The sequence below is a fragment of the Bison bison genome, unplaced genomic scaffold (genome assembly GCF_000754665.1).
Source record: "Bison bison bison isolate TAMUID 2011002044 unplaced genomic scaffold, Bison_UMD1.0 scf7180017864495, whole genome shotgun sequence".
Taxonomy (NCBI): domain Eukaryota; kingdom Metazoa; phylum Chordata; class Mammalia; order Artiodactyla; family Bovidae; genus Bison; species Bison bison.
The window spans coordinates 12680589-12696282 of record NW_011495054.1 but is presented as its reverse complement, the minus strand read 5'-3'; the positions used below and the strand labels follow the sequence as shown (position 1 = coordinate 12696282).

General features: G+C 53.5%; 1 protein-coding gene across 1 annotated transcript in view; it reads right to left on the bottom strand.

The window, feature by feature from the left end:
- Positions 1 to 5553, bottom strand: part of LOC104980232 — a 10621-nt gene extending 5068 nt beyond the window's left edge. The window contains exons 1-3 of the mRNA XM_010828871.1: positions 4973 to 5553; positions 2374 to 2747; positions 15 to 143 (exon numbers count right to left, since the gene is read on the bottom strand). Of these exons, the coding sequence (XP_010827173.1) occupies positions 15 to 143; positions 2374 to 2747; positions 4973 to 4990 (521 nt within the window). The 5' untranslated portion in view covers positions 4991 to 5553. The remainder of the gene's footprint in view (positions 1 to 14; positions 144 to 2373; positions 2748 to 4972) is intronic.
- Between the last annotated feature and the right edge of the window lie 10141 nt (positions 5554 to 15694).

The following is a 15694-nucleotide window of genomic DNA, read 5'->3' as shown; positions in this document are numbered from 1 at the left end:
AGTCGAGTCCCAGCCTTTTGCCCGGGCCGCGTGTGGCGGCCAAGCCCCGCCTCTTAAAGAATCCCAAGGGGCGGAGTAGGGAGCGATGCGCTGGGCACCGGAGCATCCGAGGCGGGTCCCCTCCGCCCTCCTGAAGCGGAGACCTGGGCGGGAGGGGCGCGCGCCAGTGCCCACCCGGGGCCGAGGCCGGTGGACGGCAGTGGGGCAGGAAGTCTGGGTTGCAGTCCCAAATTTACCTTTAGCTCACGGTGTGACCTTGGAGGAGACACCTGAGCTCTCTGGGCCGTGTGACCCCATCTGAGAACTATCTAAAGATTTCTTGTAAGATCAGGTCCCCAGGGTGCCAGACTTCTCCTGCCAACCCGGGAGGGAGCTTGCCTGATGCCCTTGTCGCGGGGGTCCAGGTCCCCTAAGACTAGCCATCACCTCCAGGACAGTGGCTTTTTCTCTCTGGGGTCCTTGCCTGCCTCCTGTCCTGCCATGGATTTGGGGCCGCTGCTGCCAACCCAACTGGGGCCCTTGCCGGAGTTAACAGCCTTTCCGCTTCCTGCTGTGGGGCAGGCAGTCTGAGGGGTAGGGAAGCCCAGACCTCATCTTCCCACCCAGGGCCCTGTCCTCTGCTCCTGACCTTCTCAGCTCTCCGAGAGGGTCGCAAGGTGCTGGCACCCTCCGCTGGCATGGAGGAGTGCTTCCTCTCTGGGAATCAGAAGATCTTGGGTTTGAATCCTAAACCTTCCCCTTCTTTTTATGAGACTTCGGGGAGCAAGTTCAACTCTGAATCCAAGCCTCTTCGTTCACTAAATGGATTTAGATGATCTGGACCTTGGGTCAGCAGGAGAGGATAAAGCCAGCTAACATACATAATGCCCTGGGTGCAGTGCTTAGCCCAAGGGTCCCCTCTGTGACCACTGCCCTCATCCTCTCTGCTCAGCCTGCCTTTGATGCCTGCCTGGCCTCGGGGTGGGGATGCAGGGTGGACATGGAGGAAGCCTCAGTGAAAGCCGATGGCCCAGTGAAAGCTTATCTGCTTCCCCCGCCCACACCCAGGGGCCAGAGCTGTGTGTTCCCCGGGAAGTTGCAAGCCTGACTTGTGGGACAGAAGCCATCTGACGGTCCTGCAGTGTCCCCTCCCCATACACTGAAGCCATTTCCTACTTGCCAAGCTCACCAGACCTCCCTCTCTGCCCGGGTTCCCCCTCCCCCACGCTAACCCTACCACCAGGATAGCAGCGGGTCACATGCCGTGGCCATTCTTTCCTCCTACTGCATGCCAGGCCCTGGGTGCTGTTCTGGGGATCCTGAAATGAGTAGGGTGCCATCCTGCACTCCCAGAAGTGAGACACAGGCAACAGAGGTGGTAGTGGCAGAGAACCTGCCTGCCAGTGCAGAAGAGACCAGAGACCCAGGTTCCATCCTTGGGTCAGGAAGATTCCCTGGAGGAGGGCATGGTGACCCACTCCAGTATTCTTGCCTGGAGAATCCCATAGACAGAAGAGCCTGGAGGGCTATGGTCCATAGGGTCACACAGAGTCTGACAAGATTGAAATGACTTAGCACACACACATGCATGCCCTGATGTCTAGCACTTGGGCCTGTTTTCTGGGCCACGGATCAGTAATACTCAGGCATCCTTAAGGAACTAGAATACAAGGGCGAGATAAATGCCCCGAAGAGAGCCAGAAAGTGCCTGACTTCAGGTTGGAAGCATCCTCAAAGTCTTCATGGAGGGAGCAACATAGGACTGGGCCCTAAAAACCTGGGGTGGGGGACTTCCCTGTCAGTCCAGTGGTTGAGAATCTGCCTTGCAATGCAGGGGACTTGGGTTCGATCCCTGGTAGGGAAACGAAGATCCCACATGCCGTGCGAGCAGCTAAGCTCGTGAGGGCCAGAGCCTGTGCACCAGGACTAGAGAGCCCACGTGCTGCAGCCGAGACCTGACACAGCCGAATAATTAAACTTTTAAGTTAAAAGAAGATCCGGGGCGGAAGGAAATGGAAAGGAGGTCCATTCCATGCTGGCATCATGCACGAACGAAGTCTTGGTGGTAGGCGGGAAGCATGGCTACAACCAGACAGGAGAGGAGAGAAGGGGCAAACTGGGAAGCCCAGCGGGCCCTCAACGCGGCCTTGCTTAGGGGCATCTGTGCTGTTGGACCGTGAGTTCTCGGGAACAGGACCCTGTTTTACTCACCCCTGAATCCCCACAAGCGCCTTCCCCCACACAGCACACTGCGCACGGGAGCTGCTCCATAAGTGAATACTGAGTGAATGAATGAACGAGGGAATGCAGGAAACATTCTCATGGGCACCGAGCTGGGAGCCCCGGGGTGGAGAGTTAAACATAGATCGTTCAAGGATCAAGCAAGTAACTCACCTTACGTAACAGCTGTGGAAACAGGCCCGCAAAGGCCGTAGCCTGCCCCCAAAGGCATCAGTGGCGTGACTGATGAAGAGAGCTTTGCCCGCTGCCTGGCGAGTTGCATCCTCCCTTTGCTGGCTGGAATTCACGCAGAGAGGGGCCCAGAGCCAGGCCCTGCCACCTCTGCGCTGTCTCAGGAAGAGTGGGAAGCAAACAGCCCCCGGCTCTCTGGGATAGAAGGCAGAGGCAGGCTGCGGAAGGCTTCTGAAAGATGCGTGGGAGGACTTCGCTCTGCGCCTGGCATGGTCTCCGCTGAGAAGGTGTGCAGCTGGGCACAAGGTGAAGGTCTTGGGTCCAGCCTGGTGGCCGAGTGGCCCCCATCGCCACCCCTGCAAGGCGTTTTCAGGCAGTCTTAGTGGGGCAGGAGGTCAATGGGCCTCCCCTCCCCCAGGGTAAAGAAGTTGGAGATTCATTCCCTATTGACTGAAACTCCAAGACCAGAATAGTGGGACAATTAAAGCGAGGGGGCTGGACCCTGCCCAGACCACATATTTCTCCTTCTTGAAGTCAGGAGACCTCCCTGACTACACGTGCGCAGAAAGGCTCCCTGGAGGCCACAGGGGAGTTATGTCAAAGGATGTTCTACCCAGACCGCTTTTCAGTAGAATCCATCTTGGCTAAGAGATGTGTGCGCACACGTGGGTGGATCCTGAGATATACCAATACGAACTGTGAACCAGGCAAACCAAAACAACTGGTCAAAGGAAACCTGGAAGAAGTGCCCCCATAAAAGTAATTCAAAGTGCCACGAGGGTATAACTCAGGGACTCTCTCTGAGTCTGCCCATATGTCTATCTATCTAAATGTAATGTACTTTTTTTCCCCCTCTTAATACTTCACTGTTTCACTACTTCCTGTCTTTGTGAGAATTCTTTTCTGCAAAGCTAAAGGGCCAGGGCTCTTGTCACTGACCACTGGCTTAGCGCCTAGGATCTGGTACTTTCACCGCAGAGACCCAGCTAGGAACTCAAGCCCCGCTCCATGTCATCACAGGCTGAGGCCACCCGAGATCCCTGCAGCCCTGCCCTGCCTACAGACTCATCAGCTTTGGCTCCAGGCAGGGCACAGCCACCTGCCTTGCTGCGTGCCTGGCTGAGATCTTTCTTTAAGACCCTTTCAGGTGCAAGGTGAACTTTTCAGTGAAGGGCCTACTCAAAGGAACCTGGAACAACCGCTCGTGTGGGTTCAACACTCCACAGACGACAGGCTCTCTCAGAGCTGGCTTGTCATTTAAGCCCATGATGACCCTCTAAGGCGGGTGGATCAGGTGACTTCGTGAGGAACCCGAGGGAGAGATCTGGCCACGTGAGAGTGTCTACAGCTGTGACTTGAACCCAAGACCTCGGCTTCTGGGCCAAATGCTCCCAGGTGCCCATGAATGTGGACTACCCCGGGAGCTTCCTGGAAAGACTGCCCAGGAAAGCACAGGAAAACGTTTACCCCAGCAGCAAACATGACGCAGGTGCTAAAGAATCTACCCACAGTGTGGGAGCCCTGGGTTCGATCCCTGGGTGGGGAAGATCTCCTGGAGGAGGAAATGGCAAACTATTCCAATGGTCTTGCCTCAAAAATTCAGTGACAGAGGAGCCTGGTGGGCTACAGTCCATGGAGTTGCAAAGAGTTGGACACGACTGAGTGACTAACATTTTTCACTTTTCAGCAGCAGTCTCCAGCCCCAACCAACCCCCCTTTCCCAGAGTATCTGGAGTTACCTACTATGAAGGCCTAGATGACGTATCCTTCCCAAGCCTTGGGGCTGCCTGTTTCTCCTTTGTCCACTGAAACTTACCTATCTCCAGCCCAATGGAATGGCCAATCTGACCATATAAGTCCTGGAATCAAAATCTAGATTATATATTTATTTATTATATATTTTGTTGCTGTTCAGTCTCTCAGTCATGTCTGACTCTTTGTGATCCCATGGACTGCATCACGCCAGGCCTCCCTGTCCTTCACCAACTCCCAGAGCTTGCTCAAGCTCATGTCCATCGAGTCAATGATGCCATCCAACCATCTCATATTCTGCCGCCCCCTCCTCCTCCTGCCCTCAGTCTTTCCCAGCATCAGGGTGTTTTCCAATGAGTCATTTCTTCGCATCCAGTGGCCAAGGTATTGGAGCTTCAGCTTCAGCATCATTCCTTCCAAAGAAATCCCAGGACTGATCTACTTTAGAATGGACTGGTTGGATCTCCTTGCCGTCCAAGGGACTCTCAAGAGTCTCCTCCAGCACCACAGTTCGAAGGCATCAATTCTTCGGCGCTCAGCCTTCTTAACAGTCCTACTCTCACATCCATACATGACTGCTGGACAAACCATAGGTTTGACTAGATGGACCTTTGTCAGCAAAGTGATGTCTCTGCTTTTATTATCTACAAAAATGAAACTCCTCCAGGCTGGTTACTTAGTGAGACTCGCTCCTCCATATCCCCACCTTTTCTCCATCCCCCAAGCCCCATCTGAGTATGTGGCTCCCCTGCTCAAGAATCTGCAATGGCTCCCTAGTGCCTTCTGCAGGGGTCAGCCCAGCCTCACTGACTTGCAGTCAAGGCCTTACCTGCAGCTTGCTCAGCATCCCGGGGCCTCGATGGCCGCTCCTCCCTGCTGCGCACTCTTGTCTCTGTCAGAGAAGCCCCAGGCTGCTTCTCAGATTTGCCCCCCTGCCTCTTCAGAGTTGCTTCCCTCTCCCGTTTCCTCCTGCCAGGCCCTCCCTGGCCTTCAAAGCCTGATCCAATCCTGTTTCCAGCAACCTCGCCCAGATCCTCCTAGCCCAGCGTGACCTCTGCCAACCAGTAGCCCCCTCTCTGCCGGCCTTGACACTGACCGCTTTGTATTGTAGTGGTGACGGTGAGGCACAGCCCGGCCCGACAGAAAGAGCCCAGCCTCGCGGGGCAGGCAGGCCCGAGGCACGATCCAGGCCCTGCCTCTTGCCAGCTCTGTGATGGGTGCGCTGTTCCCAGGGCACCCTGCCGGCATGGGCGTGCAGACAGCTGAAAAGTAGGCTGCTAGAACCCAGAGCCTGAGGAGGTGTGGGGTAACAGTTTTAGTCTCGAGAGGTAATACCCGGAGCTGGAGATTCCTCTGGGAGGCGGTTCTGAACCCAGACAGGAGCCCTGGACTGGGAGTCCAGAGCCTGGGCTTTAGACAACTTTTTTTTTTTATGTTTTGTTAGTTTTGTTTTGGTTTTTATTTACTTATTTTTGGCCGTGCCGGGTCTTCATTGCTGCATGTGGGCTTTCTCTAGGTGCCGTGAGTGGGGGCTACTCTTCGCTGTGGAGCGCAGGCTCTATGCACGCAGGCTTCGGCGGTCCACACTTCAGAGCTCACGCTGGCAGCGAGTGGTCTTGGCCGTTGTGGCTCGGGGGCTCTAGAGCACAGGCTCAGTAGCTGTCCCTCAGCGTGTGGGATCTTACCGGACCCGGGATTGAACCCGAGTCTTCGGCACTGACAGGCAGATTCTTAACCACAGGACCACCAGGGAAGTCATGTTTCCTTGTTTTTTTTTTGTTGTTGTTGTTGTTTTTTTATAATGAAGTATAGTTGATTGACAATGTTGTGCCAATCTCCACTGTACAGCAAAGTGACTCAGTTATACACTTATGTATATTCTTTGCTTATATTCTTTTTCATTTAGAATTGTGGAGTGAATGTGCTGCAGTGACCATTCCGCAGGGGACCTCCTCGGGGCCGTCTGCCCTTGACCTCTGGGCTTCTCTGAAACAAGGGCCTTGACCAGGAGGTCAGAGGCCCCAGGGTGCCCTGCCCTCTGGTTCTGTGGTGCCAACGGACAAGGGGTGGTGCGGAGATTGGCATGGTGATTCGAGAGTCAGAGAGAACAGTCCTTTAAACCCTTCAACAAATATTTGTGGAACGCTCTACTTGCAGGGGGCTGGGGCAGCTGGAACTCTCCGGAAAGCCCTTGTGCTTGTGGGAGGCCGTGCAGAAAGGCCCAGACTCTGAGCCTCTGCCAGCCCTGCCACGTGCTGCCTAAAGTCTTCTTCTGACACAAGTGGGGGAAGAATAAACAGATCTGCACCGCCCAAGACAGTGGAGGGGACAGCAGCAGGCGGAGGCCCCTGTGGTGAGGGACTCGCTCCACTACCTGCCCGCCCGCCCCATCCAGGCGGCCCAGGCTCCCAAGTGGAGCGCAGAGCCTGAGCACCTGTCACACCTCAGCTCCACAAGCACATAGGCAGCAGGAGTGGGGCCAGGAGGGGGGGACGCGTCAGAGGTCCTGCCCCCCGGGGAGTTCCTGGTCCACAGGGAGATGGCCAAGGCAACAGGCCACTCAGTACAGAGTGGTCGGTGCCGCCTTAGCAGGTACAGACAGGAGGGTCCCTGCCCTGTCAGGGGGTAGGGCCATCCTAGATTCCCCAGAGCTCCCGTGGCTGAGCAGGAGTCGGCCAGACAGGAGGGAACAGAGGAGGTCTGGAGGCCATTCTTTCATTCATTCATACACTCACTCACGTGTGTGTGCTCAGTCGCGTCCGACTCTTTTGTGACCCCATGAACTGTAGCCCACCAGGCTCCTCTGTCCATGGGAGTATCTTGGGAAGAATATGGAGTGGGTCACCACTTCCTTCTCCAGGGGATCTTCCGGACCCAGGGATCAAACCTGCGTCTCCTGCTTTGGCAGGTGGATTCTCTACCACTGTGCCACCTGGGAAGCCCCGTTCATTCACGCATCTGGTACCTGTTTAACTGAGCACGGTGCTAATCGTGCAGTAAAAAGATGCCTTCGGGCAACTTACAGTGTTGGAGAGGGGCACACCCAGACTGAGATCAGGCTGTGGAGAAGTGTGTAGGGCATGGGGGCCACATAAAGAGTCGGGGCTTGGGGGGCGTGGCGGTAGGAGGGCTGGCTGCTGGCTGTTAGGAAGGACCCTTGAGCGGTGTTGTTGTTCAGTCTCCAAGTTGTATCCGACTCTTTGCAACCCCATGGACTACAGCATGCCAGGCTTCCCTGTCCCTCACCATCTCCCAGAGTTTGCCCAAGTTCATGTCCATCGCATCAGTGATGCCATCCAACCATCTCATCCTCTGTTGCCCATCTCTGAGTTGGGGGGAAGGGGCTATTCTGAAATCCTTGAGCTGGGGGGGGTGGCTGGTCTTTCTCCATCTCAGACCTGGGGTATCCTGGAGGTTGGACGACAGTGGAATATCTGACAGGGTGAGTTCAGACTGTGGACAAGAGTGCCTTCGAAGGTCAGAGGGCCACACAGGATTTCCCTTGGGGGGAGGGGTACATATCAGGGAGGTGGGAGGGGGCTAAGGAGCCCCCAGGGTCCAGCCCAGAGTACAGGATGGCAACGTCAATTCCCTCACGGTTTGCTCTCCACCCCCCTGCTTTGCCCCTGGACATGCCTCGCTGCCTCCCCCCCGCACTGATGCTGCGAGAGCAGAGGCAGCAGACCGGGAGCAGCAGCGAGGAGTCCGGTGGCCAAACCCAGCTCCCCTGGTGGCAAGGTCACCGGCCCTCTCTGGGTGCCAGTCACCTGGGGAGAAATCTAATCCTCGCCTCACTCCCAGGGCTGCTGAGAGAATTCCGAGTGAAATAATGGCTGGAACAGTGGTGGGGGCATGCAGGGGGGGGGTTCTCAGTGCTCTGATCTCTCCTGTATTATTCCTGAAGGCACACAGAACCGGAGAAACCTGGCCCGTCCTTCCCAGGAACCCCCTTCCTCCTCACTTCCGCAGTCCACCCGGGCTGTGCGAAGACACAAATCCTCTCCCTGCCCCACTTCCCACACCCGAGCCCCCAATTAAGTCCCTTACCTTCCTGGGTATCGCTGTCTAATCCCTAAACCCGTTCTCACCAGTCTCCTGTTTTCTCAGGAGTCAAATCCCTTTAGAAGGAGGTGGCCCAGTTAGCTGTGAACCGAGAGGCTGGGGGCAGGGAGCAGGCATTCCAGGGCTCCCAGAGGGGAGGCGTGAGGAGGGGAGGGCAGAAGGGGGTCCTGGAGATCCCGCCCCGGCTCTGGCACCGGCTGGCGTGGGCCTGGAGGCTTCCCTTGGGAGGAGCGGGCTGCCATCTCTGCCCACTCCCCTGCACCCAGGTTCCGCCGCCAGGCTCGTTCACTCCCTGCCAATGCTTTTGAGAAGCGGAGCAGCCTATTCTGCAGCCAGACTACCTGGGTTCTGGTAGGGTCCATCACCGACTGGGGTTACTTGACCTTGGTGCCTCAGTTTCCCTCTGTCAGATGGCAGTGACAATTTTCCTACCCATGTGGTGCCGATGAGATTAGAGCGAGTTCATGCAATTCTCTTGAACAGTGCCTGGAACATAGGAAATGTATTGGTTGTTTTACTTGAACTTCCTGCTGCTTCTCCCAGATATTTTTTGCCATTCGGGCCTTTAAAAAGTTTTTTACACATTTATTTAGCTGCACCAGGCCTCAGTTGCGGCATGTGGGAGCCTTGATCTTCCCTGTGGCATACGAGACTTTTAGTTGCGGCGTGTGGGACCTAGTTTCTTGACCAGGGACTGAACCCCAGGCCCCTTGCATTGGGAAAGGGGAGTCTTAGCCACCGGATCAGCAGGGAAGTCCCTGCCATTCAGGTCTTAACCCTCACCACCTGTCTCTTGGAGAGGCCTCTTTCCCTGGCACTGAAGCTGAAGTGGCCCCCAGCCCCAGGCACTCTCTAATGCCATTTTCTCTCCTTCTGTGGCACTTACCATGGTCTGAAATAAATGGTTATGTTTGATCATCTCTTCTTGAGGGCAGGAGCCATGGCTGGTCATGGTCACAGCTACACGCCCAGTGCCTCGAACCCCACTGGGGTGGCCATCCATTTGTGGGCATGACCCAACACTCTGTCCCCTGAGGGCTGGACCCTGACCATGCTGACCCCCCCATGCTGCAGCCCCTCCCCTCGCCACCTCACGCTTACACAGCCACTCTTCACCCGCCTGGTGTGACCTCAGGTGAGGCATCACCCCTCACTAGGCATCTGGATGAGTGGAGGGAGGTGGCAAGGACGCTAGGCAACTGAGGGACAGCCTAAGATTTTGCTGAGACGATTTGGTGTGTGTTCTGGGGCTCGTGCCTATAATGTGGAGACCTCAAGGACCTCTGAGTTCTGAAAATACAGCCCTCCCTGCCACCGTCTAGCCTTCTCTTGTTGCAACTGGCTTTAAAGCCCCTGTCAACTAGGGGAGGGGGAAAAAAAAGCATAACCTAAAAGTTATGTTTAATTTGGTGGTCAAATCTAAGGACTTAAGCCCAGAACACAGCATCTCAGATAATTCTGAGAAACTGTTCAAAGAAGAAGCAGTGGGGAGCCAAGAGGGATAGGAGCTTTTGTGACAAAGCCCAGGTAGTCGGAACATCAGAAGATTACTGTTAATAAAAGAAACTGGATACCTCGAGTTAAGGTACTTAGCACTTTTCTGTGTCTGGGAAGATGCAAGAGTCTGGGCTCGCTGGAATCATTCCTTTGATCTGGAATCATTCCTTTGATCTGCGCCTCAACGATCTGGGGCCAGCAGCCTGTGGGTCCTCATCCGCGGGTGATGAGTTCCTGTGAGCAAGGCTTTGCCCTCCTGGAGGGCTCAGTCACTAGGTCGTGTCCAACTCGTTTGCCAAACCCTAAACTGTAGCCCGCCAGGCTCCTCTGTCCACGGGATTTCCCAGGCAAGAATACTGGAGTAGGTTGCCATTTCCTCCTCCAGGGCATCGTCCCGACCCAGGGATCCAACCCGCGTCTCCTGCATTGGCAGGTGGAGTCTTTACACTGTGCCGCCCGCGGAAGCCCTTCTGAAGGCCCCCTTTCTAAACACAGCAGACACCAACACCTGGCCCAGTGTGCCCCACCCCCCACCCCCAGAAGCGCTCTGTGGGGACGAGCCTGCCACCTAGTGGTAGCTTCGGCACATTGCCGCGTCTCCATCACAGGGGCCAAGGTTCCCGCTCACTGGGGCCAGCTTGTATTCTGAATATGGATTTGCCCTCTCCATATCCTGCCAGCACTACCATCCCTGGACTCGTGGGATGCTTGCCCATTATATTCACAGCCTGGAATCACACTGAAGAATTCATTTCACAGCAGAGGAAGAGCAGCCCGTGCCAGCCACCGCCCCCCCACATACCCTATTCCTGGTACCAAGTCTAAATGGTTTCCCTGCCCCCACCCCATTAGTGCATGGGGCAAAACACCCTACGCGCCTCACACTTTCATTAACAGCTTCATTTCTTCCTCTGTCCCCTTGCAACTTTAGCAGGGGTGAGGAAAGAGGAGGGACACGGGGGCTTCTTCCACACAGTTCAGTCCAGCCCAGGGCCAGGAAACCTTGTACAGCAAGACACAAGCCGTTTGGGATCACAGTACACCTGGTGAAAGGAACTCCCCTACCGGCCAACAACTGTTTAGTCCAACTTCCATTTGGGGACCCAGGGCAAGAAAGCTGATCTCGACTGCTCCCCGCCGACAGCCCCCAGCTCCACCCCCCCCAGCAGCAGAAGGACCTCGACTGGGCTGGCCTGGGCTACACTCTCCCACATTAAGACTGTATCCTCAAGCCTCTGTCTCTTCCAGGATCGCCAGGGTCACCCGCGGGAGGACAGACCGCAGGCAGTGACGGCTCGCCATGCTTACAGCAGCCCTAAGGCTCCCTCAGATGGAAGGCTAGGATGTGGACACTGGTAGGGAAGCAGAGGTGTGTTCCAGGTGGGGGACGGGTGTGAGCTAAGATCTGCATCTGGGAGCTGTGTGTGTGTTGGAGTGCCGCGAGGACCTCCCGCCTTGGGAAGAAGTGTGGGAACAGGGAGTCAGTGGTGGGAACATGGACAGGGAGGCATTGGAGCCAACAGCCTGGCTGACTGCAGGCTCTGTCCTTGCAACCTTGTCACTGGGGCTGACAGACAGGCTGCGACATTCACAGAATTAGAGAAGCAAGACTCTCCATGGACCCCACAGGGCCTCCCCAGGGCATGGCGCAACTTAGGAAGAATGATACCTTACAAAAGAAGGTTAGTAACCCATGCAAAGCAGGATGATATAACAATCAGGTGACTTAAAAGCACAGCACTGAGACTGCGGGGGCCCAGGGTGCCCCTTCACGATAAAACCCCACACTGCTGACCCGAACTTCGTGTTTCCCATTTGCTTGATTTTTAGAGTTTTGTTACTATACAGCCAGGCCTGCGTTATTTTTTTTTTCATTGAACTGAAATTCACACAACCTTAAATTAACCTAAATTCACTTTAAAGTGAAAAAAGAAATTCAGGGATTTCCCCAGTGATCCAGTGGCTCAGACTTCGCATTCCCAATGCAGGGGGCCTGGGCTCGATCCTGGTCAAGGAACTAAGATCCTGCATGCCCCACGGTGAGGCCAAAAATTAAAGGAAGTAAATAAATAATATTGAAAAAAAGATTAATGGCATAATAACTGACATCTTTAAAAAAATCAAAAAAGTAAAAACTTCAGTGGTATTGAGTATATTCACCATGGTGGGCAACCAGCTTCTCTGTTCAGTTTCAAAACCTTTCTGTCACCCCAGAGGGAAGCCCTGAACCATGAAGCAGTCACATGTCATTCCCCCCCCCCACCCCCCGCAGCCATTCATCTGCTTCCCATGTGATTTCCCTATTCTGGACACATCATACAATAATATTAACACATGGCCTCTCGTGTCCGGCTTCTCTCCCTTAGCATAACGTTGTCACAAGTCATTCATGTTGTCACAGATGTGAGCACCTCATTCCTATTCGTGCTGTGCTCACTGGCTCATGACTGCGAGTTGTGTACAACTCTTTTTGACCCCGCAGACTGTAGCCCACCAGGCTCCTGTGTCCATGGGGTTTTCCAAGCAAGAATACTGGAGCAAGTTGTCATTTCCTACTTTAGGGGATTTTCCCATCCCAGGGATTGAACCCGAGCCTCTTGCATCTCCTGCACTGGCAGGTGGATTCTTTATCACTGCGCCACCCGGGAAGCCCCATTCCTATTTGTGACTAAATAGACTTTATTTTTGGGGGCTCAAAAATCACTGCAGATGGTGACTGCAGCCATGAAATTAAAAGACGCTTACTCCTTGGAAGGAAAGTTATGACCAACCTAGACAGCATATTGAAAAGCAGAGACATTACTTTGCCAACGAAGGTCCTTCTAGTCAAGGCTATGGTTTTTCCAGTGGTCATGTATGGATGTGAGAGTTGGACTGTGAAGAAAGCTGAGTGCCGAAGAATTGATGCTTTTGAACTGTGGTGTTGGAGAAGACTCTTAAGAGTCCCTTGGACTGCAAGGAGATCCAACCAGTCCATTCTGAAGGAGATCAGCCCTGGGATTTCTTTGGAAGGAATGATGCTAAAGCTGAAACTCCAGTACTTTGGCCACCTCATGCGAAGAGTTGACTCATGATGCTGGGAGGGATTGAGGGCAGGAGGAGAATGGGGGACAGAGGATGAGATGGCTGGATGGCATCACTGACTCGATGGACGTGAGTCTGAGTGAACTCCGGGAGTTGGTGATGGACAGGGAGGCCTGGCGTGCTGCGATTCATGGGGTCACAAAGAGTCGGACACGACTGAGCGACTGAACTGAACTGAATATTCCATGATACGGCTGTATCAAAACTCAGTTCAGTTCAGTCGCTCAGCTGTGTCTGACTCTTTGTGACTCCATGGACTGCAGCACACCAGGCCTCCCTGTCCATCACCAACTCCCGGAGTTTACTCAAACTCATGTCCATTGAATCAGTGATGCCATCCAACCATCTCATCCTCTGTTGCCCCCTTCTCCCACCCTCAATCTTTCCCAGCATCAGGGTCTTTTCAAATGAGTCAGTTCTTGGCATCAGGTGGCCAAAGTATTGGAGTTTCAGCTTCAGCATCAGTCCTTCCAATGAATATTCTCCCTTAGGATTGATTGGTTGGATCTCCTTGCTGTCCAAGGGACTCTCAAGAGTCTCCAACACAACAGTTCAAAAGCATCAATTCTTCGGTGCTCAGCTTTCTTTATAGTCCAACTTTCACAACCATACATGACTACTGAAAAAACCAAGGCTTTGACTAGACAGACCTTTGTTGGCAAAGTAATGTCTCTGCTTTTCAATATGCTATCTAGGTTGGTCATAGCTTTTCTTCCAAGGAGCAAACATCTTTTAATTTCATGACAGCAGTCACCATCTGCAGTGATTTTGGAGCCCAGAAAAATAAGTCTGTCACTATTTCCACTGTTTCCCCATCTATTTGCCATGAAGTGATGGGACTGGATGCCATGATCTTAGTTTTCTCAATGTTGAGCTTTAAGCCAACTTTTTCACTCTCCTCTTTCACTTTCATCAAGAGGCTCTTTAGTTCCTCTTCGCTTTCTGCCATAAGGGTGGTGTCATCTGCATATCTGAGGTTTACCCATTTATCCACTGATGGACATTTCAGTTGTGAAACTGAGGGTGATGAGTCAACCCATTTCACCAGCCTCACTAACCAAGGTCATTTTAAGATGCATGTCTTCTAAGCAGCACATAGTGTAAACAATAAGATGTTCATCCGAGTTGTTTTCTAGAAATGGAGTCAGCTGTGTCGAGTTTGAGCTGAGCCGGTTAAGACTGGATAGGACCACTGACCCTCCACCTGGGCACGTGCTGGGTTTGTGCTTCGAAACCTTTTGATTTCAGAGAGCCGATAATTCCTCCCTCAGATTATGTGATGAACCTGCAGGGGCTTGTAGCTTAGTTGCGCCTGCACAGAATGAAGACTGCTGCACTTTTCCCCAGTCACCTTTCCCTGGGCTCCCCACCCGCAGACCACCCTGCTGCTTGATTTTCATGCCATAAATACCCGGAGCCCTTGGCCTTCAGGGAGGCAGACTCAAGACTTGTTCTCCTATTTCCTCGCCTGGCTGTCTTACAAATAAACCCTCTCTTTGCTGCAAACCTCAGTGTCTCAGCGTTCACCTTATGCAACAAGCAAAACAAACCTGTTTCCATCTTTTGGCCGTTGTGAATAATGCCGCTATGAACGTTGGCGTCCCAACATCTGTTTGAGTTCTTGCTTTCAATTCTTTTGGATATACCAAGAAGTGGATCAGAGGGTAAATCTGTATTTGTTTGTTTTTGAGGAACCGCCATCCTGATTTCCACAGCAGCGACACCATTTTGCATTTCCACTGTTAGTCCATTTTGAGTTAACTTTTGTATACAGTGTGAGGTAGGAGTCCCATTCTTTTGCATGTGATAGCCGGTTGTCCCAGCACCATTTGTTGAAGAGAATGTTCTTGCTCTCACTGAATGGTCTTGGTGCTCTTGTTGAAAATCAACTGGCTGTGGACCTCTGGGTTTACTTCTGGACTCCCAATTCTATTCCGCATGTCTATATGTCTGTCTTTCCCATACTGTTTTTGATTACTGCACCTTTATTGTATGTCTTATTCTCTCCAACTAATTCTTTTTTTTTTTTTTCAGTTTTATTTTTAAACTTTACAATGTTGTATTAGTTTTGCCAGATATCAAAATCTCCAATTAATTCTTCAGGAGCATCTTGGTGGTTCAATGTTGGTGGTTACACAGGTGTCCCCTGCAATATTCTTTCCATTTTTCTGCATGCTTGAAATCTTCCATAATAAAATACTGGGGAAAAGAATGTACGCCTCCTTAGAGCTCTGTTCTTTTATCACGATGCAGTTTTTCTAAAGGCTCAGTTTTCAGACTGAGCCAGCTCCCAGCAGCAGCAACCCCTGGGAGTAAAGGACACGTTGGGGACCACTCGCATAATCTTCAGATTGCTGCGGGCATCAAGAGATAACTTGTCAGGGGTTTGACGGTGCTGGTCTTCAACCTGCCCGTTTCAAAGCCCAGGAAAGTGACTGTCCTGAAGACCCAGCCTCAGGGCCCCTCTGAGGCTCTGGGCCCCTGGGGCGGGAACGCCTGGCACCTCTCTCTGCCCCTCCAGGACTCTTGTCTCAGTCACCCCCTCCCCATCACCCACCCTCCTGCCAGACCAGTCTTTGGTCCGTCTCCTGGAGTTCAGTCTGGTAGAGAACTGGAGAACCAGGCCGACCTTGTGACCGTCAGGCCAGGCCGCTCAAGAGCAAGGATCAGTGTCCAGACCCCCAGAAGTTCCTTGCTGATGCCCTTCTGGGCCCCTCGGCGGGCCTCGGCCTCCCCGAGTCACCAACTATTTTTCACCTGTTTCTGTCGGTGTCCTTTCCTCTGGTCTCTGCCATCGGACAAAGGAAAACTGCGAGCACAGACTTCCCACCTCCGCGTGGCTGCCGTCGCTCCGCGTTCTCCGCGGCCACCAGGGGGCGCGCGAGGTCCAGCCTGGGTGCTGGCGGCG